At 47.9% G+C, this 22,969-nt stretch overlaps 2 protein-coding genes across 2 annotated transcripts in view; one reads left to right on the forward strand and one right to left on the reverse strand.

Moving 5' to 3' along the window:
• STAB1 (stabilin 1) overlaps nucleotides 1–2,608 on the forward strand; it is a 75,262-nt gene extending 72,654 nt beyond the window's left edge. Inside the window, exon 77 of the mRNA XM_075053251.1 lies at nucleotides 49–2,608. Coding sequence (XP_074909352.1) covers nucleotides 49–99 — 51 coding nt within the window. The 3' untranslated portion in view covers nucleotides 100–2,608. The remainder of the gene's footprint in view (nucleotides 1–48) is intronic.
• A 1-nt stretch (nucleotide 2,609) lies between these two features.
• Nucleotides 2,610–22,969, reverse strand: part of NT5DC2 (5'-nucleotidase domain containing 2) — a 30,899-nt gene continuing 10,539 nt past the window's right edge. Inside the window, exons 4-14 of the mRNA XM_075053277.1 lie at nucleotides 22,277–22,332; nucleotides 19,837–19,930; nucleotides 14,808–14,936; nucleotides 11,421–11,481; nucleotides 10,665–10,767; nucleotides 10,042–10,143; nucleotides 8,139–8,220; nucleotides 4,379–4,465; nucleotides 3,774–3,914; nucleotides 3,478–3,542; nucleotides 2,610–2,977 (exon numbers count right to left, since the gene is read on the reverse strand). Coding sequence (XP_074909378.1) covers nucleotides 2,716–2,977; nucleotides 3,478–3,542; nucleotides 3,774–3,914; nucleotides 4,379–4,465; nucleotides 8,139–8,220; nucleotides 10,042–10,143; nucleotides 10,665–10,767; nucleotides 11,421–11,481; nucleotides 14,808–14,936; nucleotides 19,837–19,930; nucleotides 22,277–22,332 — 1,182 coding nt within the window. The 3' untranslated portion in view covers nucleotides 2,610–2,715. The remainder of the gene's footprint in view (nucleotides 2,978–3,477; nucleotides 3,543–3,773; nucleotides 3,915–4,378; nucleotides 4,466–8,138; nucleotides 8,221–10,041; nucleotides 10,144–10,664; nucleotides 10,768–11,420; nucleotides 11,482–14,807; nucleotides 14,937–19,836; nucleotides 19,931–22,276; nucleotides 22,333–22,969) is intronic.

A 22,969-nucleotide genomic window follows, 5' to 3' on the forward strand; every position in this document is an offset into this window, starting at 1 on the left:
CCCCGCCGGTGGGACGCCGCCGGTGTGACGCCGCTCTCTCCCCCGCAGGACGCGCTCCTGGCGGAGGCCGGCGGAGACCCCCCCGCCTGCCTGCAGTGAGCGAGGAGCCGGCCCCTCGGCCCCCGCCGGAGAAATAAAAGCGCTCAAGCGCCACCGCCTCTGCCCCGTACACGTTGTCCCCCCGCTCCCCCCCCGCCGCGGTCAGGGACGAGTCACGTCAGTTCCCCACCTCCCCAAACGACCCTTTTGCTCCATCCCCGTCCCGTCCCCTTCCCCCCCCCCCGCCTGGCACTGCGGCCGTAAGGGGCACAAGCTGCTCCGTGCTGGACACCTCCGGCCCCGGTCTCTCGGACACCCGCCCCAGGCTCCTCCTTGGTCGTGCACCCGGAGCTGCACCCCCAGGGCAGGCAAAGGAGCGGAGACGAGCACCACCCCTGCGGTGAGTGAGTTGGTTAGTCAGTTAGTTAGTTACACATGCGGCAGATTTTTATTGAGCCTTCACGCTACACACAGCACAAAGACGTCACAGGCCACGTGCGCACACTACAACCATTTGATTAGAGCAGCTACGTTAACAGCAATCGTTCAGGCCACTGAGTCAAGAGCAAGGCGTTCCAAAAATCTGCGACAGGCTGGCACGGAGTACAAAGATGAGGCAGTGAGACACAAGTGACAGACTGACAGGCCAGCCTGGCGCACCTCGGGGAAGGAACATGCAGGAGAAGAGAGAGAGACACCTGTGTGTGTGGGTATCTCACTGAGGGTTGCCAGCATTTACACCTTATACTTCAGCACCTTCCTCTGAGGAGTTTCCTGGCAGAGGGTCCCCCACACTGACCTGCTTCCTCTCCCATGGCCGCCCTCCACATTGACAACACTCAGCCCATACAGCAATTGCCACAGCCCACAAGCAACCCGTGCCTGCCCCTGTGCTAATCCCACAGCCTCCCCCATAAACCGACAGCCCTTACCTGCCACGCAGGCACACTGTGCATCCCAAAGACCCATCACACAGGTGACCACCCATTTCCTTGCCTGCTCACTGCCAGACCCAGCAAAAGCAGCGCATCCATTCTCTGTTCCCTCTCGCTCCTACCCGTCACCTCAACACTCACTGCCCTGCAAGCAAGCTGGCACTGTCACCCTTGTTGCCATCTGCAAACGGTGCAGCAGTGAGAGGAGGAGGTGGACCAAGGCAACCACCATCTCCAGTGCCTGCACCAAGAGCTCTGCCTTCAACCATAACCCTGACAGCCCCTGCATGTCTGTCTCCCATGGGAGCAGCCACATTACTTACTTATCTCCCGCATGCTTTGGGGCCCTCACAGATCACACACTCCAAGATGCCTCTTACCCCTTCTTCTTTCCATAGCCATTGGCTTCCCACGCACCCAACTTTCCAATGGCATGACCCTCTCCTGTTTCCCAGGGCCAGCCAGCATCAGGGTGGCACAAACTCTCAACAACCCCATCCCACCTGACTGCCCCTTTACCCCTCCCCAACACCCTGCCTGTCCCTCAGGGCAGTCAGAAGCCTGGCCAAGAACAGCATGGCCCTGAGCTGCATGAAGAATCTACTTACTTTCTGCCCCTCACATCCAAAAGCAGCTCTGACCTGTCTGGGCCTCCAGGCCATCACCCTCGTCCCCAGTCCTCTACATTCTGGCATCGCTACTATCACCTCTTTCCTCTTCCTCCTCCTCCTTCTCAGGAGGCACCACAGTGGTTTGCATGGCCGTGCTCCCCTTTCTGAACCACAACACCCAGCAGCACTTCAAGCTCACATGGCCCCAGGGCATCCTCACCATCCCCTCCATACACCTTCAGCCACATCTCAGTGAACACAGGTGGAAGGCCGGCACTTCTGCTGACAACCCTGCACATCCCTGCACAAGTCACAACAGACCATACCACATCAATTGCCAAAATATTGATGTTACATGGTACCAAAGCCAAAAAATACTGACAGTGGATGGCACTAAGCTCACTCAAAAATCAGGCGTGTCACTAAACACTTGATTTTAGACCTTCTGACCTACTGCCACCCAGCTCTCACAGGACTTGCACGTCCTGCACATTTAACTGACAGTTACCTACAAGAGTCACCAGCTGGACAGACCAGTCTGGCGAGGAACAGGATGGGGCTGCTGGTACCATTCAGGGTAGGTAACACTGCTGATGATGCTTTGTCATCTGTGATGCATTCACTGATGTGCTTCACTGGCTGCCCCGTTGGCAATCCTGTCCCCTCACTGTCTACCTGCAGAATCACTCACGCCATAGTACCCAAGGATACCGGGGAAGCTACAGCCCTGACACACCTTGTAACACCTCATGTGGGAGTCTGTGTTGTGCTCACCGAGCACCTGAGACTCAGGAGTCCATTTCTGAGCCACTTTTCTGGCACAGAGCAAGGAGCAGCAGCTTCCCACTGCCAGCACTAGCTCTCCTTCTCACCTACTCCTACAGAGGACTCCCTGCAGCTCACTTTTACTTACTTACTTATGGCCCAGAACAAGCACCCATCCTCTGTCCAGCCTGCAACACACCTCAGGGAAAGGGATGGAGCCAGTGAAGGGAAAAAATAAACACACCATCTACACACATACTTAAGTGTCAAACGCCCTTTAGTGGTAGACAGAGGTGTTGCTGGCCGAGCAGCCCGGCCCCACGTACAGACTCGGCAGTGTGCTGTTGCCCGGAGTACCTGGCCCTTCACCGGATATGCACCATCTCCTCCAGGAAGGGGGTTTTCATGCAGCCTGTGCAGAGCTGATCCATCCAGAGCGGAGCCTCATGCTGCAGAGGGGTGCGCCGGGGGTAGAAGGTGAAATTCACATCATAGTTCAGCAGGCAGCTGATGGATGCCATGTAAATATCAGAGAACCGCACCAATCGTCGAGAGAAGTATGTGGGGTTGTGGAAGGTGCGGAAGATGCTTCCAAACTGGGGGTTGAACAAGTTCTTCGTCAGTGACCTGAGAAGAAAGAGATGGTGCTCTAGATAAGAGGCCAGGGTCCCAGGTTCCTCCTCCAATCCCTTGGCTCTGGGCCACCCCACGCCCAGAACACATTTAGGGATCACCCCAAGTACCTTCCCACTCAGGCTGCAATGCTGACCAGCCTCTGTACAGTGAGACTGTGATGAATATTCACCATGCTTTTACTCTTCCTTGTTACCGTACCTGTTACGGGCAGGGACCCACCGCAGTGCCAGGACCTGCAGTAGCAGGCAGCCCATCAGCCCCCCACCAGCACAGGGTGACACCAGCTCCCCTTTTCCACCCTGCCTTCAAACCTGTCCAACCTCCCAAGCTGCAGGGCTGCACTGCTGCATCCCACCCAGACATGGGACACCAGGGAGGACCACAGCCCAACAGCTGCAGCACCACTGTCCCCACATCAGGTTACAAAAAACAGACCAGTGCTGGCCTGGGAGCCCCTGAGAGACCTCATGAGCGAGGGGCACAGCGCTTACCTGATCTCTTGACGTTCCTTCATCCACTCCAGCAACACTTGCTTCGACTCCGCATCTTGATACATCTGCAAAGACAACAGCGGAAAGCACCACATTGCATCAATCCTGTAGGCTGCACCTCAGCTCCCCTCAGTTTCCACCGTAACTCACAAACCCACAAGTCTGCTGCACCAAGAGGATGAGATATTTTTGAGAACACAGGCAAGATGGTACACCCCCCGATTCCCATGCTAAGCCCAAAGCGCAGACTCAGAAGGCAGCATATTACCTGCCCCTCTCAGACAGGAGCTGTTTACCTGCATTCTCTCCAGCAGCCCCGTCAAAGCCTGCTGCCAGGTCAGGGAGTGCATGTACTGCTCTGTGTTTATGATCCGAATCTCTGTCTCCAGTTCGGGAACAATGGCTCCAGTCCTCCAGCCATGACGCAGCATGAGGTCCTAGAGGTCGGGGTGAAAAAACAACCAAGAATTCAACATAAAGATGGAAAGCAAAACACAACCCTGTTTCCTAGAAAAGCGGTCTGTTCCCATTATAGATTCTCAGGGGACAGGCATCCGTGGCCCATGCCATGGTAATACCCATCTCCCAGCCAGCAGCTGTGGCAAACATTGGAGTCACACAAACTGCTCTCAAGTTCACAGACCAGCACATGTTCTTTACCTGCAGAAAGTACTTTGGGAGCCCTTTTTCCACTGTTTGATTCTGCGTGACAGCAGAGTGGGGATGCTTATGTGTCCTGTGTGTGCCCTGAAAGCTGCAGCCTGCAGAGCACGCAGTACAGCATACTGGAGACCTGAGCACTCGGAGCAGGGCCCTGTCTTATACTCCAACACAGCTGCAACCACAAGAGTCACACAGACTTGCTCCCACCTCACTGGAGAGTAGAGACCTTTTCACTTACCGCAAGGTCGCTGTACAGATGGTCACCGAAGTAGAGCACTTTGGACCCACGCCAGCCTGTCAGCCTCAGAAAATCAAAGAGGTTACCCTGCAAGTAAAAGGAGCACAGAGAGAAAGGTGGTTACAGGCCAAATGCCTCCATCCTCACCGCATGGTACTGGGCAGCCACCCCCAACAGCGCTATCAACACAACTGGATGTGCCACCTTACCGCATGCAGATGTGAGCGCTCATGAGATTTCAACCTGCTTGCTCTCCCACCATCTAAACCCAGAGGTTTCCGTCCTTCCCCACCTTATTTCACTTTCTTCCCATGTGACAACCCTCCTGTACATGCCGCAGCTTTTCTTAAGCTACAGAAAAAGGTAGAAGCTCTTCCGAACCCAATAGGCAATTCAGGGCAAGTTCTGTGCTCTAGAGCACAGCAAGCCAAGAAGACTACATGGACTAAAAAGGTAACAAAAGGAGGCAGTTTAGAGGCCAAAAGTGAAAGACACCTAAATTATTAGAAAAGCTTGAGCGATGGACAGAAAGAACCCTAGGTATTCTGGGTTTAGAAGTTGTTGGGCTCAGGTGATAATGATTTCACCTCACCAGGTGCATCACAGGTGAAGTGAGTGCTATCATGCAAGGCTGTTGGAGTCAGGAGCACTTGAGGCTGTTCTCACATCCCTGACAACCATCCCAACCCAAAAGATTAACACCACCCACGCGTTCACAGGAATTGCTTAACCAAGCCAAAAAGCCAGGCAGCTTGGGCAGATCACAGCTAAGTAAAACAAACCAAACCCCAAAGCACCAGCTAAGGCACCGCACAGAGCAGCTTTCAAGGCTTTCCAAACATCCGTCTGCACACAGAGGAGACTTCAGGGATCCCCCTTCCATCTCCACGCAAGTTTTCCACATGAGTCACAATGGAAACAAAACCCACTAGGAAAGGAAAAGACCCCACCAGCACCAGCAGACTAGACTATGTCAGCACAAGCAGTCAATGCAAACTTGCGAGCCACTTGGCAGCAATCTCTCCGGCCAGTCTCCAGTGCCAGGAAAGAACTAGCATGCCTACCCAACAGCACTGGCCCAGACAGAAAACCCCCAAATATAAGCCAGCTCCCACAACAGCCTGCAGCCCTGCATTTGGCTGCTGGCAACATGCTATATGGACTGCAAAGGGTGCCCAGAACCAGTGTGCTGGGCCTCCTGTTGCTGCAGCATCACTGGAGTGGTGCAGACTTCCCTTAGCAGCACGGAAACACAGGGCCAGGCAGGCCTCTGCATTTCTTGGACACAACATTGCTGCTGCTCGCTTGAGAGTTGCTCACGAGGCCACTGGCAGAGCAGGGAAATGGACCCCAGCCTTGGGAGGAGGATGGTCCTTTTGCTGTGCTTCAGTCATCTCAAACAGCAGTGGGCCCGACAACCAGGAGACCTTCTCTTGGACCTCCACTGAGCCACAGACCTGTTAAATGACCTCCAGGAGCTGGCTGTCCTCCTCCCCTCCTGAGATCACAGACTAGGGGAGGGATGGGAGTACATACGTCCCCCACACAGAAAACACATCAATCAGAAAGGAGGGACTAGAGGGCCATCACTTGACCTTCCCAGTCCCCAGTGCAAAACACCAAGCCCTGAGGTCCCATTCATATGAGATGCCCACAGCACAACCACCATACAGCTGTGCTTCAGGGGAGAGGAACAGGTCAGCTCAGAGGCCTCTAGCAACATCACCAGCACAGCAAGGTCCACGGTCACTAACACTTGGCAGAAAGAAGCATATTGTGGCACTCCAAGAAACCAGAAATGCTGGGGACAGGATGGACTACAACCAAGATACACACTCTGTCACATCCCAAGAACCACGGTTAGGCAACAACCTTGATGCAGTTGGATGAACATTGTGGTGGGGGAGAACTGGAGAGGAGCCCAAAATCCTACCCATCCTTCCTTCTTCCCTCATCTTTTCCCTTCCCCAATGCACCATTCACTTGGGTGAGCAACCTGTCGCCACAAGATGTAGGTGGTCAAAAGCAGGATTTAATTCAGCAATAAACCCCACGGCTGAGGTGCATCTTTTCTCCTAAGGGAGCTGCTAACCCGCTGGGAAAGTTTGCCCGTGTGAGAGAGACTTTGTATGAGCTCTACTTGTATGTTCCCAGCTCCAAGCTCTTGGCAGAGGATGGGATGCTAGCAGAGCACTTTGACAGACCCACCAGACAGGCCAGAGACTTCCCAACAGCACTACTCAGGGACGTGACCTACTTTTCTACCGCAGGTCAGGTCCCAGCTAATTGACTGCGATCTCACTAACAGTTTCTTCCTGTGGGATTGAACAGTTCATATAACCAAGAACAAACCGTCCCAAAGCCAGAGGCAACTTGTTCTCAGGGGACAGACCAGCTACAAGGAGAACACCCCAAGGCAGCAAGCTCACCAGAGTAACAGCCCATCCTTTGGACATGCTTGTCTTTCAGGAAGAGTAGAGAGATGGGAGCCAGGCTTTGGACCCTATTTGATCACCCTTGTTTCTCTATTCCCTCCTCCACAAGTCCACCTTTTCCAACCTTATGGAAGACAATTTGGAGTGAGGTGTGGAAGATCTTTGCCTACACATCAGATTGCAGAGAGCTCTGCCTTCTTACCCTGAACTACCACACTCTTGGGAGGCCCTCCAGAACAAGAGTTTCAGGACCAGGTCATCAGAAGAGCCGAGGGAAAACTGCACTATTGGCCACACTGGACAATGTCAGAACCGAGCTCTTAGGGTGAAGGTTTCATTGTATACCAGGGCAGGGGGCATTCACTGACCTCTGCCACACATGCAGAGGGTGTTTCCCTGCTACCCCTTCTCACACAAACAGGGCAGCAGCAGGGAAAAACTCAGCCTGGAAGAGATAACTCAGCACAGGTTCTCCTGGGCAGAAAGGCAAGCACCCAACACCCTAAGTTAACTGGCCCTGCTTTGCCTTTTCCCTCCTTGTCGCTGTTGTCCGTCCATCTCTAATGCCAAGCCCAGCTGAGCTGGGTGGAATACATCACTCCTGTTACATGCCCTTCTGCAGCATGACCTACATGGAGCTGGGTAGAATACTGTTTCAGAGCTGCAGACAAAAAGTTTTCCTGCCAGGCAGCTCTGTTATACTTTATTTCAGCTCTGCCTCCTGCAACTGTAAAAAGCTGTGATTGCCAGGAGAGCAGCCTTTTCTACACCTGGCACGAAGCATTTATCACCATTCTCAGAGGCTGGTTTATCACACACTGACAGACAACACAAGCCTTGGCAAGGCTTTCCGATAAAGGAAAAGACCCTTTATTCTACTGCTTACATCCCAGCGGAAAGACTTTTCAGAGGCATGCAAATCACAAGGCTATTGCTCCACAGCATGCCAAGAGACATGCTGAAAGCATTCAGGGGGACAGTGTCCTACCAGGCCAGCTAGGGCTCTCTGCATGTGGACAGAGGGCATCTCTTGCTACCACCAACCAGCGCAGCACACAGAGCCTAGAGCATGTCTTCTTACAAATGCCCTCTAAGTATCACAGGTGCTCTTTACAAGGACTTCCATTTTTCACTTTTCGAACATCAAACAGACACAAATGACCTACAGAAGAACCCAGCATTTTCCCCTATCCTGACTAAGCAGATTTTCCTGTTTTCCAGTGACTTCCAGGCTTTTCCAGTGACTTCCAAAACTGCAGCTGTCTTATAAGTCTCCACCATTTCAGCTTCTTGCTTCATACCCCTTATGTACCCATTCACTTTACCTCTTTGTAGATCTTTCCTTTCTCCAGCTGGTTTATTTTGTCCCACTGCAGTGAGCCTTTATCATCCAGTTTTCGAAAAGGTCTGGAAAAAAAGGGGGCAGATGTCAACTTCTTTTGATTTTTGGTGATTGTTACCCAGCAACCACAACATCTGAATTGGAAAATTTGTTTACCTATGTAACAACACATAATAAAATCTCTACGTGAGAAGCGACCTTCTGGGCATTCTGCACTATTTTCTCAGGGAAAGAGAAAGTGCAAGAGGGAAATATCTTTTCAAAATGCTTCCATTGACTGTAACCATTTCATGCCAATATCCCTAACAACTCTTCTTGCTTTTCAGATACAGAGAAGAGGAAAAAAAATAATAACAATAAAGACTCCCTCTAAAACGCTAAGACCAAGAAGGCTTTGCCATGAAATACTTTGTGTCCTGTTCCAGTCTGGCTATGCCCCAGCCCAGAGACTGTGGAATGTCTTAATAGGATAAAGCAGTCTGCAGAGTGGATGGAAATCAGTCTCCGTGCTGATCTCGGCAGCTGACAGGAGCTGGCTCCTGTTGTTCCCAAGGGCTTGCTTGGCTACCTTCCACTTGGACAGAAGCAGCAAAACAATGCTTAAGTTACTTGACCCCCATTAACATTCATGCTTGAGGGGAACATTGCTCCCTCTTGGGTAGAAGTTCCAAACTGTGAGCTCCAGGATCAAAGCCTTGGTATGAAGCTGCTCCTGCTGCAAGCGGAGCACAATCTCATCCAGAAGTATTGTATGATCCTGAGCTGCCATAGGGCAGAAGGAATCCAGCCTCCCACCATGAACTCTACATCCTACCCAGGCAAGGGGCTTCTCAGCCACAAGAGATCTCCAGTGCACACCTGCATTTTCCCTCAGATAAAACACTCCACAATTCACTACAGCTCACCATCAGGAGGTTTCCCTCACCTTGGATGTATGTGCCATTTCACTCTACTGGCCTACTACGAGTGGACCTTAGACACCGTGCAGCCATAAGGTTTTATCTCCTAGAGGGCCAGATCGTCATAGCTCCAAGCTGCATTTGTAAGACACTTCACCTACATCCCATGAAGAAAACTTTTAACAGGTCAGCACAGCTTATAAAGCCATTTTGTAGGTTTACTCCTGTTTATGCTAGTGGCCTGGGAAATGGGGGAAGAAAATATGTAAAGAGGAAAGAATAGACCTCTCCCTCAAGAGCACTAATTCCTGGTCAGTCGTAAGTTGAGGCAACAAAGCAGATGCAAGTTCCCAAAGCAAATAATCCAAAGAGCAAAGCGAGGACAGCAGCTTGTCTATCAGCTAGTCCCTTGGCAGCTCCTAACTGACCACAAAACCCAGCTGCCACGTACAAAGGCTTCCAGAGCTGCCAATTACCAAACAGCATGTACCCAGTAACTAAAAACAACAACCAAAAAAACAAGAAAACAAAACAAAAAACCAAACCACACAGATATTTGCTGTGGGGAACAGGAAAAGGAAAGATTTTGGCACACTCTCAAGACCTAGAGCCAAGAAATGGCCAGCTCTCATACACGCCATTCCACTCCTCTTTTCTTTCTGAACATTTAAGTACATTATTACCCCTAAAAATCTAAGTTAAGCCCAGAACATGACAAAACTGATGAGACTTAAGACAGCCAATTTTAGAAACATGCTTTCTGCTTGGCACTACCCAGTCTATCCACTTATTCCCAGACTGGTCAGTTTTCATCTCCTCAGAGAGTATCTGAGAGGACAGTGGAAGGCTCGATGCCTACTGGACCTAGATTATGCTTAAAAAACCACTACTTTTTTGGAAGGTAAAAGGAGCCGTTTATTCCAGGGAAGGGGGCCCAAAACCTCAGGCCTACATGCAGCAATGCAGCATTGCCCCGGAGACACGTACTTCCGCCGATCCGTGAAGAAGTTGGGCTTGTCAGCTTGCACAATGACCATGTCGAATAAGTCCCGCCAGTTCTTGCCAACCATGTGTTTCATTCCCTTATCCCTAAGGGCAAAGGAACAGAAAAGTTAACAGATCCAGTACTCCTTTTCACCCAACACTGCATCTTTACAACAGTCTGTCCTAAATTTACTCTCATTTCAGTAACAGAGAAGAAAGCTTAGAGATTTGTGACACACACACACCACACCCCCCCCAAGGCTGTTTCATTGCATGGAGTACTGATGTAGCACCTGGACTGTTTCAAGCTGTCCCACCCTTTCTCCTATAACATGGGAAGTCCAAAGAAGTCTGTGATGCAAAAAAAGCTGCTAGAGGTAATCCAAAGTGGCAGTTCTGTAACACTGGGGCCAGCCACAGCCTTCCACCTTCTTCAAAAAGTGAGAGTCGATGTAGAGAGCACTGTGGGGTGCAACATTCACCACATCCGGTTCCCAGACAGCACTCTCATGACTATTGCCACAAAAACCTCTAGCATGCAACTTTCAGATGCTCACAGGAGAGACTGCACTGCACAGCTCTTGCTGCGCTGTGGTGACCCATCAATGTGCAATAACAGTACTCACACAAAGCTAAAGGGACTGTTTGTAATGAGGAAGAGTTTCTTCTTGTGGTTCACCAGTCGGTTTAGCACAGCATAGATTTCATCCCCATGCAGAATATACTGTTCTATATCAGAATAAAACAGACATCATCAATCAAAAAATTTTGGCATAAGTCACAATCATATTTCTTTAAAAACAGAAACAAACCTAACCCCTATACCACCAGGGATGCAAAAGGCCTGAGTTAGATCCATCCCAGACAGGCAGGTAGCGAAACACCATGGTGACAGAATGGCCTTCCTCATCCTCATCAATCCTATCTAGAGGGAAGAGAAAGACTGAGGAACTGAAAAGGTTGGTAAAAAAGGTTGATACCATACTGTCACATGGGACAGGCACAGCCACTCCAGGCCATGCTGCTACCAGGAGCTTGCTTTCCCCTTAATGACCAGGAAGCCTTCCCAGATGGTGCCTTTGCACATTCACATCATGCCAAGGACCATCATCCCTCGCTTACAAGCTGAAACACAAGCAATGAGGTAGCTGTTTCCTCCATTAAAATAGATCTTCCATCTGACCCTAAATACCACTCACTTCTTAATGCTACTCTACCCCTCAGCTGCCTTTAGGCATGCCACAATCAAGTATTTCATTAAGTTCTGCGTCCCCTGACTCCTGTGACCGTGTGTAGGGCCTACACAGTCATCTTACAAAGAACGCCACATAGGACAAGACACATCAAAGTGGATTTGGCACCAGAGCTCTGTTTAAACTCACCCAGATCTTTTTCAATCCATTTGTACATCACTCCTTTCACATGTACATCTCTAATAGCATCCTAAAGAAAAGGGCAGGGAAAAAAGTTTCAGTTTTACATATGGCATTCCTGTTTCCCAGCATGCAAACCTTATGCCACTACTGAGGACCAATAGAGTAACGACATATCCCCTCTTCTTGCTGAATGAACAAAAGCTACATTAATGCTAAGCAGAAGACCTTGTAGAGCGAGGCTCACCAACATGCCCCAAAGAACACCACAGTGGCTAGCTCAGCTGATGCGGTACAAGGGGAGAAACCTCAAAACCTATCCATGAGAGCACAACTTCCTTCCTGCTCCTGGAAACCAGCACATGTTAACGCACATGCTAACACACTGGTACCAAGGCAATCAAGACTGTGCAACTCCAAAACCATTTACTGCCCCAAAACTGTACTGGCCCAGACACTAGCTGGCTTTTCTTCCTCCCTATGCCTGTGGAAGCTCTGCCAAACGTGACCCAAACAATGGGAGCGCAGCCAAGGCAAACAGCAGCAGAGGTGAGCATCTGTAACTCCAAAACACTCCCCACAAGCCAAGGAGGGTCAGTGGGCACAGGCAGAGCAGAAGCTTCCACTAGGAGGGTGAGGGTTTTTTGCCAAAACAGAGCTGCTCACTTTTCAGGAGGGAGGCAAGCTAAAACAGATATTGTCAAGGGCATCCAAATATCCTCTATTTTCCAGGCCAGAGGCCAAGATGCAACACATTTTTGGACACACCCAACTGAGATTCTTCCCAAGTCTCTATCCAATGAGATACGTCAGATACACAAAACCATTTCAAGAGCAGCAACATATTTTGCAGTGTTTGCACATGCAAATGCTTGTTTTAACGGTACCATTTTCATCCCTGACAATTCAGACAGGTAAACAAATGCTGCCTTTCCCCAGGACCCTTAAATCCCTGTTACATTACGTGTGCTCCTTTGGGAGTTGCTCTTTCAGACTGGATTCCCACACTCACCACTGACATTGCTACAGTGACACTTGCACACGATGCCACAGAGTCACTTGGTCTCACAGCAGTGCTGGTGAAACCTGCTCGTCACCCCAAAAATTATTTCCTTCAAAGCTGGGAGAGAACCAGAATTTACAACTTAGATGGGGTACAATGAAGGAGGAGGCATTACCTCTTCAAAACAGAGTTTTAGGAGTCTCCTTCCACCATGTAGATTTGAATGGTAAAAAGGCAGAGGTCACATCTCATTCACCAAGAGAGTGCCTTATTGGAAAGAAACTGAAAAAAAAGCAAGAGCGCTAGCAAGATAACAACTTTCTCTTGACCAGCACTGGCACTAAAAGCAAGCAACACTTGGATTTGTGTAAAAACTACCTTTGCAGGACAAAGAGATTACAGTGTGCTCCTTCCCTAAACTCCTGCCCCCCAAAAAACAAAAGAAAAAAACCCAAAACAAAACAAAAAAGAAAGGGGAAGAACTATAAGGTTCCTGCAGGTAAAATCTTGGTAGCCTGGGGAGGTGTCAAACAGGGCTCACAAACTCCTCCAAAGGAAAGCAGGGTACACTGTACGTTCTTACTCTCAAATACAAAGCAACCAAACTGGCGTGACTGAACTACTTGGTTTACATGTCAGCTTCAACCTTTACCATTGCTTTAGGGTCTGCCCTTTTGACTCAGTGCAGTGTCTCTAGCACTCAACCTGCTCCCAAACACACAGCGATGCCATTAGGATTACCACTAAGAATTACAGAAGAGTGTCAGGTTTAGAAAGGTCTTAACCCACTGTCAGCCTGTGTTGTAATAATGGTTGGGGCTATGCAAGTCCTCTCGGACACATGTCTGCATAGGCCCAAAAGGATCTCTTCGCTCATGTCTGCGAACAATTTCTTTGCACTTGCACTTGGGTACTGCAAAGGAATAAGTTTTGCAAAAATGTTTGTGGATCCTCATTGTATGGAAAAAGCAAGTACTCTTCTGGTGAGAGCACAGGACACCTCCCAACTTTTCAGTATAGATTTCAGGCACTGGCACAGATTTTCTGTTGTAGCTCTCTTCTCTGCCTACCTCAGTGACTTCTCAGGAATGACCACATCCCTCAGCAAAGGATGCAAAGACAAATGCCAGGATTAGCACTCAGTAGTTTTGGGCCTTGAGCGTACCATTTTCCCTGTATTGAGTATGTATTAGGCTGTGGCAACCACCCACCCGCTCTCAAGATTTCAATTAGGAACACATCCATTTTGACCTCAAAAGAAGGTTCAGAAGACACTCTTGACAAAAGGCCTCAGGAGTCAGCTGTATCCCCTCTCCCCATTTTCCCCACCCCAAGAGCGAAAACAACTACGATAACTAACACCCTAGAAACATGTTAAGCTCTTATGGGAAACTGGCTGACATGCTCTTATCAAGCAGTAACAGAAGGTCAGAACGTAAGCTGTAATCCTTGGCTGCAGCAAAGCTGACAAGATGGATCCTTATCACAAAGGAAGCAGCACAGATGTGGAGCTCCACTTCCCTCACAAGAAGACTGAGCAGCATACGTATGGGCTCCTACCAGTGGATGAGCATAGGATTCCCATAAGGTACGAATCAAAAACCCCTTTCCATGGAAAAAGGCATGCGATAAGACTTGGCTACCAAGGAAGATGCATCATCTGTCAACAGAAGTCACCCAGGGCAGCAATCTCAAGCAATTACATCTTGCCTACAGCATTAACTAAGAAGTCAAACAGTACCCCCAAACAATGCTGATAATCCCATGCAGCCCTTTCAAATGCCAGGAGTGAAGCTGGAAGGCACAGTTGGCACCTTGGAGTCACTGGCTCTTGAAAGCTACAGTCACCCACTGGAAAACATCCCAAAGGATCAGACTACTCTGTAGCTGCAAAGGCAAGGGGTGGATTCTCAGAGCAGGCAAGGGCAGGTGTTTCACAACAATCACTGTATAAACCAAACTGTTTGGTACATGGTCAGACCAAGCCTCTTTGAAAAATGAGATATTAACAGGAAAACATAGAGTTTAAAAGTCTACAGAACCAGAAAACATTTACACAAGCTTTGTGACATATTTCCCACTGAAGGGCCTTCAACCTAACCAGCCTAGGCACTCCTGCAAGAGAATGTACAGCAACACCAACTCTGTACTACAGACAGAAACCTAACATGTTCTGAAAACACTACAGACAGAAACATAACATGTTCTGAAAACACAACTTTGAATATTCCCTGGTAATGCTTTAACCTAAAGGGGCAACAATGCTGTCATATTAGGCTACTCAGTAATAGCCCCTTAGGTTTGGGTGCTGCAGAACTCACCAGTGCTCACAAGCCAAAGAGCTCACAATTCTCATGTAGTATGAGCTATGGGACAGTCGACATTTTACTTACAGATATATCCTTGTAAAGATGCACCTGGTCAAACTCAATGCCATGAGTTATGAAGTAATCAATGACTGAAGAGAGCAGCGTCATTTCAGGAAGAGAAAAAATGTCCATAAACTGCTTAAGTGATGGACCCTGGAAAGCAAAAAAATGAAGGAGACAGATTAAACAAAAAATACTTTAAAAAAATACTTTAAAAAAAAAAAAAAGCCAACAAACAAACTCATATCATTGAGTACCATCTGGAAGACATTCCAGGCTAAAAAAAAGAAAAACGCTCAGCAAGTAGCCCTCTCTTCTCAACCAAAACACTAACCTAATGCATTAACACTTGACAAGAGAGAGGTTTCTCCTTCACAGAAATCATTGAACAAACCCAGAATCATTAACACCATGGGGTGAAGGTGGAGGAAGCGGGGAGTCAGTCCTAGACATTAATTTTTATTTCAACCCCATGCCCTCTGCTTCCCACCTGGCCTCTTGGCTTTACCATAGGTGCCAACAGACAATGCTGTGCTACAGAAGCAGCTATGGCCCTTGCTGGAGGTGCCCCGTTGCTCATCTAAACCAGGCTGTGACACTGGACACGTGGGCACCAAAGCTGCTCTAACCACTCCAGTGAGGTTTCACACAGCAATGCAAGTATCGCTCCAACAAGCAGTTTGTCAATGCCTGTCTGCCCTTGAGTCACTACGGAAAACCCAGAGTGGGCACAAAGAAGAACTTCAGCCCACCCAGCAAGTCAAGTGGTTATGGACAATTAAATCCTGACCAAGGATTAACTCACTTTGCGTTAGGCAAGGTTGCAGCTCTCCCATACATTTGCTATTTTTATTGCCTATCAATCACAAATCTATCAGCAAGTCAACAGACAACTTTGGCTCCAGAGAGGCCTTCCAGTATAATAAAGCTTGTTTATTCAGTATGTACCACCTGTGCAGAGGACTGTGGTGAGTCTCGCTGGTAAGCTGAAGCTGGAATCAATTTTTTCATCTTTCATCGCTGAAGTGCCAGATCAGCCAACGGGACAGTTACTAACGTGTATTGGGTTTGTGTGGCAACATTTTGGTAGCTGGGGGGGTGACTGTTACAGGGGTGGCTTCAGTGAGAAGCTGCTGGAAGCTTCCCCAATGTCTGACAGAGCCAATACCAGCCGCCTCTGAGACGGACCCACTGTCAGCCAAGGCTGAGCCCATCAGCGATAGTGGTAGCGCCTCTGGGATAACATATTTAAAAGGAAAAAAAGTTGCAGGACACACAGAAACTGCAGCCAGAGAGAGGAGTGAGAACATGTAAGAGAAACAACCCTGCAGACACCAAGGTCAGTGAAGAAGGAGGGGGAGGAGATGCTCCAGGCGCCGGAGCAGAGATTCCCCTGCAGCCTGTGGGGAAGACCATGGTGAGGCAGGCTGTCCCCCTGCAGCCCAGGGAGGTCCACACTGGAGCAGATCTCCACCTGCAGCCCGGGGAGGACCCCACGCCGGAGCAGGTGGGTGCCCGAAGGAGGCTGTGACCCCATGAAGCCCACGCTGGAGCAGGCTCCTGGCAGGACTTGGGCTCCCCTCTCCACAGATCCACATGTTGGAGCAGGTTTTCTGGCAGGACTTGTAACCCCGTGGGGGACCCACTCTGGAGCAGTGTGCTCCTGAAGGACTGCACCCCGTGGAAAAGACCCATGCTGGAGCAGTTCGTGAAGAACTGCAGCCCGTGGGAAGGACCCACATTGGAGAAGTTCATGGAGGACTGTCTCCCGCAGGAGTGACCCCATGCTGGAGCAGGGGAAGTGTGTGATGAGTCCTGCCCCTGAGGAGGGTGAAGTGGCAGAGACAACGTGTGATGAACTGACCATAACCCCATTCTCCGTCCCCCTGCACCGCTGGTGGGGGTAGGTGGAGAATCTGGGAGTGAAGTTGTGCCCGGGAAGAAGGGAGGGGTGGAGGGAAAGTGTTTTGAGATTTGGTTTTATTTCTCATTACCCTACTCTGGTTGATTGGCAATAAATTAAGTTAATTTTCCCCAAGTTGAGTTTGTTTGGCCTGTGACGGTAATTGGTTGAGTGATCTCTCCTGTCCTTATCTTGACCCACGAGCCCTTTGTTGTATTTTCTCTCCCCTGTCCAGCTGAGGTGGGGGGAGTGACAGAATGGCTTTGGTGGGTACCTGGCGCTTAGCCAGGGTCAACCTGCCACATAAGGTCTTGTATATGAAAAGCAATTTGGGAAGTGCATAGACCTCTCAATCAACCTAGTCACCAGAGGTGCCCTGGCAATCCAGTCACATGATGCCTGTGCATGTGAGCTTTGAGCAATCCATGACTGATAGCCACAGTTGCAACTCTCTAGGATAATACTTGTCCATATCAGAAAGAATTTATTATAGCTATGTGAAAGACAGACATGAAAGCAGTATCCAAAAGATCACAGAAGGTACACATGGTGGAAGCTGACAGAGGGCACACGCTGCCTAATGACAAACATGTGCCACTGTCACATCAGGATGTAACAACAGTAACATCTCCCATTTAGTCTGGTCTTGTAAGGGTAGAACAAGAGACTAGCACTCTGTTTGTAGCCCTGTCTGAAGGCAATATCAGGACAACACAAATTGGGCTCAAGATAAGATGGAAAAGGGCAAAGGAATAACAACCAGCATTTTGTCTGAGGTCTGTTACCAAAAATGCCACAATTGAAACCTGTGTTGGTGTGCTGAAGTTTTATAAAATTTCTATTCATCCATCCATCCAGCACAGGACAGCTTGACCTGCAGCAGAAGAGAACAGGAAGAACACCCTCTGGTTTGGGTCACATATTGCACATGGTGGTGCTGCTTAGCAATACTTGCTGAATCCTTTCAACAGACTTTTGTCCATTTTGATGTGTGGTTTCTAAGGGAACATTTCTCCCACTAGCAAAACCAAAATTTCCTGAAAACAGCCCCTACCTTTTTTTCCTGTTCAGGGATTCTGGGAAAGAAGCAAGAGGGACACAGACAGGCAGTTCCTACTGAAATCACTAGGTATGGGATTTAGCAGAGTGCAGCAGAGCAATGACCTGTCCCACCAAGAGCTTAAGCACAGAGGAGACAGTTAAATGTTCAATGTTAACAGCAAAGACTTACCTTGTAGGTAGTCAACTCCGATTTAGTTTTTGTGCCTTATGCCATCATTCTACAAGGCAAGTCCAGCCTCCCCCGCTCCATTTAGTGGCCTCAACTTCCTTCCAGCAGAGATACTGACACAAGTCAGGATGAAAACTGGACCATAGTTTTAGAAAGAGCACTACATATGCTTTTTCCACAACACCCATAAGTTCCCTACCTTCATTACAAGTCCTGCCAGCGAAAGCCACACTAGTTGCATTGTCTAACCCTGGGCAAGATCTGTGCCTACCTACTGTAGGTGCTGGTATGCTGGTAGCTGTCCACACATTCCTGCCAACAGAGGATCAAGAAAACCCTTAAGGAAGAATATTTACACACTTCAGCTACATCAGTCCCACTTCTCTTATGTCTTGTTGCCTAGAATCACTGACCTGGCAGACCTTCCTGTTACCCATACAGGTAGCAACATCAGTGTGGCAGACTAAAGAGGACAAGGTCAAAGATGCCTGCTACAGTCTCACTCCACACCAGTTGCACTGCACTTGCTCACACTAGCAGTGATCATAACCCAGATGCTTTCCCACTAAGGTGTTAGTGGCACAGGTTGAGCAGATGTTGCTGGATGCAAATGCCATTAGTTGTATATACTTTTGTTCTCTTTGGGATCCACCTATTAGTTTATGGAGTCCATTACATTATTAGGAAAAGAGATTCACCTCTCTGCAAAGAATAAGCTGCTATTCCCACTTCTGTGGCTAAATGTTATACCGAATTTTTCAGTACTAAACTATTAGGAAAGAAGAGAACACCTGGTATGCACAAAGCAGCACAGAAAGGCACCTTGGCATGAGCACCTGGTCCTACAAAAGGCCACAACTTGAAGCAGATTTCCTGTTTACAATTATTTAAAAAGAAAGGTGAAATCATCTCAAGTTTGTCAAGAGTGAGGAGAGTTACACAGAGGGAGGCTAATCGAGTGCAGTTTACAGGCAGATATCAAATTTGAAACAGAAACATCCTATTTCAAAGCTGGAAAAAACACTGAGCTATAAACAGAGTATATACGTATCCAGAAATTAACCACGCAGATTAATCGTTCCCAAGAGAGAGAAAGAAATCAAAAAGTGACCTTGCTAGAGACTTCACACAGCAGACTCAAAGGGGTATTACCGGAGGAAGCCTAGCCTTCTGCTTCCAGCTTCCCCTAAGGCTGCTGAACTGACAAAGGGCAAGAAACAAAGCAGTTCTGGGGGGAAAAGGGATGTGAATGGTCCCGCTTGCCCACTGCACCACACTAGGCACTTAATGAAGAAAAATGTCTCCTAAATTCCTCTAGTTCAGGCAACCAAAGGATTCCTACAGCTCCTATGGATAGAATTTCAGTCCTTTACTGTGACTGTAAGCTTTTCCTGCCTAAAAAACACCCCCCCTACACTCAGGGATGCCACCCTATGAATAATATCCACTGAGTAGGTCTGAAGAGGTGTGTAAGGGGGATCCCTTTCATGAAGGAAAAAAACCCTACCCAAAACCAAAAAGAGAAAGGCATTGCAAGCACCCTGCTGCTACACATACATACCCCCTTCCACATAACTCATGGCAAACACCATCATTGCAGGCTGCCCTGGTAGCTTGGGAGCTAGATTTGGCCAAGGAACAAGCAAGGAACATCTCCTTATCAGTCTCCAGAACCATTCAGCACTAGACCAATAGCCCTGATGTTTAGGAAAGCTTCCCAGATGGGTTTCACATGCTAAACTGCTAAATAACCTCTGGGGCAAATTCCCACTAGAACAAAAACACACACTGCAGCTCACTAGGGACTGAGCCTTTTGGAGTCCAAGAGAGGCTGGAGTCATTTACATGCTCATACAATTCACTGTTTCCCTAGCTGTTAAAAGAGCTGCTGCATCATAGCAGTAAAGGACTTACAATACCTTGCCATAGAAGTCACTCATCTGGTACAGCGGGATGTGCTGCGTACCACCGTAGAGTTCGATTACTTCTTCATCAGGCACTGGTTTGAGCCCTCTAGGCACAAAACAACAGAAATAGTTTGTCAATAATCACCACAGAGCTACAAACTGCAGAGAAAGAGAAGACAGGACAAACAGCCTCCTTTCTAAAACTCACACATTTCTCTTGCACGCAAGAGAGCCAGAGAGCCTGACAGCTCCATGGTTTCTTAAGATTCACATAAGATCTTTCCCGAGACATTTTTCAGATACCTTTTTTGCTCCTTCAAGTTAATTGAGGGGCTTTATCCACATTCCAGCAGAGTTCAGACAGAGGCCTCCCTCTGTATGCTATCAATCTTTTGACAGGACTGCCCCACCAAGTCGGCCCCATGACCTGACTTTGGCAGCACTGCGTAACTGTAGTTTTGGAGAGGTTGCTTCCACAAGTGTATCACCACTAAATGCAAAGGTGTAGGAAAACAGCTTTCTGAAAGTGACATTTCCTTCCTATTCAGTTTTCCTAAGCAAAACAAGTTCTTTGCTAAGACCATTCAACAGATATTGCTGTTTTTCCCCAAAACACTGTAATCACAGGTATGTCTATGAGCTGTACCATTCATGAACATCAGGTTGTCTGACTGCTGCAGGTTTCATCTCTCCCACAATTTTTGATGGCTGTTTAGTCAAGCAGTCAGGAACTTTCTCTTTTGTCGTGGTTTAAGCCCAGCCAGCAACTAGGCTGCTGCTCACTCACTCCCCCCACTCCCAGTGGGATAGGGAGGAGAATCGAAAAAAAAAAAGTAACTGTGGATTGAGATAAGAACAATATAATAACTAAAGTAGAATAAAATATAATAATGAAAATATAATAATAAAAATATAACAACAACAACAATAATAAAAAGGAATATAATTTAAAAAAATAAAACCCAAGAAAAGAAAGTAATGCGTAGTGCAATTGCTCACCACTTGCTGACCAATGCTCGAGCAGCAATCTGCCCCTCCCGGCCAACTCCCCCCAGTTTATGTACTGACCATGACATCCTATGGTATGGAATATCCCTTTGGCTAGTTCAGGTCCCCTGTCCTGGCTATGCTCCCTCCCAGCTTCTTGTATACCTGCTTGCTGGCAGAGCATGGGAAACTGAAAAACCCTTAAACTAGGATAAATACTACTTAGCAACAATTAAATCATCAGTGTGTTATCAACATTATTCTCACACTAAATCCAAAACACACTGTACTAGCTACTAAGAAGAAAATTAACTCTATCCCAACCGAAACCAGGACACCTTTCTCCTTTCCTATTCAGTCTGAATAGGAAAAATAGTCTGAACAGCCTCTGAGAAGTTAAAAGTTACCTCAGTTCTGCTCAAAAGCAAAGGACAGTTTAGGAAAAGGACACTCCAAGAAGGATAGCTACAAAAGGACACTAGGGAAGAAAACGCTTAAATGTGTTTTCACTAAAAATCTCTTCATGAAGCTGAAGTGAAATATGGGGCAGCACTAAGCCGTCTTCCTGTACCTTCCCCCCAAAAAGCTAGTACTCAAAGAAGCCAGTTCTCTCTGATTATGAAACTCCCTTCTTAATATTCTTAGAGTGTTTACTGTAACTGAAGCTTAACAGCAAAAGGGCAGAGTTCAAGAAAAAAAAACATTGGCTTCCATGCTCAGGAAATACAACACAGATTTACAGGAGCTTTGCTAACTATATCTAGGAATTACTACTTATTACACACCAACCCCACTCCACTTTGTGGCAAGGTTTTCTCCCAGTCTCCAGTCTCACAGCTTTTTGGAGAAAAGTTTGCTCTGCACTGTTTCAGCCACTTCTTCCAAAGCACACCCTGCTCTCCCTGGAGAGCAACAGAAGAGAATGAAAAACAGGACAACCTAGGCCTTAAACTGAGCCCAGATTCTGATGCATCATTACTTTATTGACATGTCTGCACTGCTTTAAGATTTTATTTGCACATCCAGACCACTCTCGTCTTAGCTTTGTGACAAGGCACAGCAGACTACTGCTGGGATACACTCCTGCTTGGAGAAGACAGGCACAGATCTGGACGACATACAGAGGAGTCCTTCCCTAGTTGCAGTGTTTGCTCAGAGACATTAACCCAGGCATGCTGTAGCTGCAACTCAGATATCACGCAGAGTACGTGACCAGATGTGTTATTAACCATTACAAAAACCTCCAGGTCTTCCCACCCACACTTGGCTTGAAATGCTTGAGAAAAATAACTCCTGCAATTATATGCCAGGTAAGCATTTGAAGCAAGTGCAAACAGGATAAGCCAGATGAGACTGTGCTCTGCTCAGAAAAAAAAATAAAAAATGCCATGAACAGACACTCAGATTTAGTAATCCACCTTTGCACATATAGGCATTTAGAAAATTATTTTCAGAACTGACAGACCTATATGCCGTCCCCAGCTGGACATAATGGAAAGCATCGATCTTCATGAGAAGACTCTGTGATAAGGGATAAATATTTACTGTTAGAATTTGGTAGGTTTACACTGAAATGTTATTTAAGTTTCAAGTTCCACACAAATGACATTCAGAAAATAAAATTCAATATAAACATCCCACATCTATGTACTTTAAGCTGCACTTGCTCTTCAGCCACTTCTACATACACTTACTCATACTGTGACTTTTTATTGGCCTCTCTGGCAAAAGACCGTCTTTCTATGAGATGAAGTACCACGGCCTATTACATTCCAAAGTTTGTGGACAGGGATGCAGTTGAAAAACGAGAGAACAATGTTTCTGTGACTCAGACAGTCTCTTCTTATCTCCCTTCCAAAAGCACACACATTCCAAAGGAGCTTTGTGTGCACAAGAGATCTATTTCTTGTCGCATATATCTTAAGCAGAACTAAGTGGGGAAGTTTTGGTTTATAGCGCAGCTACATTTTCTTCACACAAGAGCTCTCCCCTCCACCACTTCTCCCCCTCCCCAATAGACATTTAAGCAAAGATGTTCGGGAGCACACCAGGCTGGTAACATTAGAGCTTTGCATTTTTTGTATCAGACTCCCCTATTTGTGAGTCATCCCTTCTCCTCCATCCATCATTCTGAAGTGTAACACAAGTTCTCTGGGCA

This window comes from Buteo buteo, chromosome 21 (genome assembly GCF_964188355.1).
Source record: "Buteo buteo chromosome 21, bButBut1.hap1.1, whole genome shotgun sequence".
NCBI lineage: Eukaryota > Metazoa > Chordata > Aves > Accipitriformes > Accipitridae > Buteo > Buteo buteo.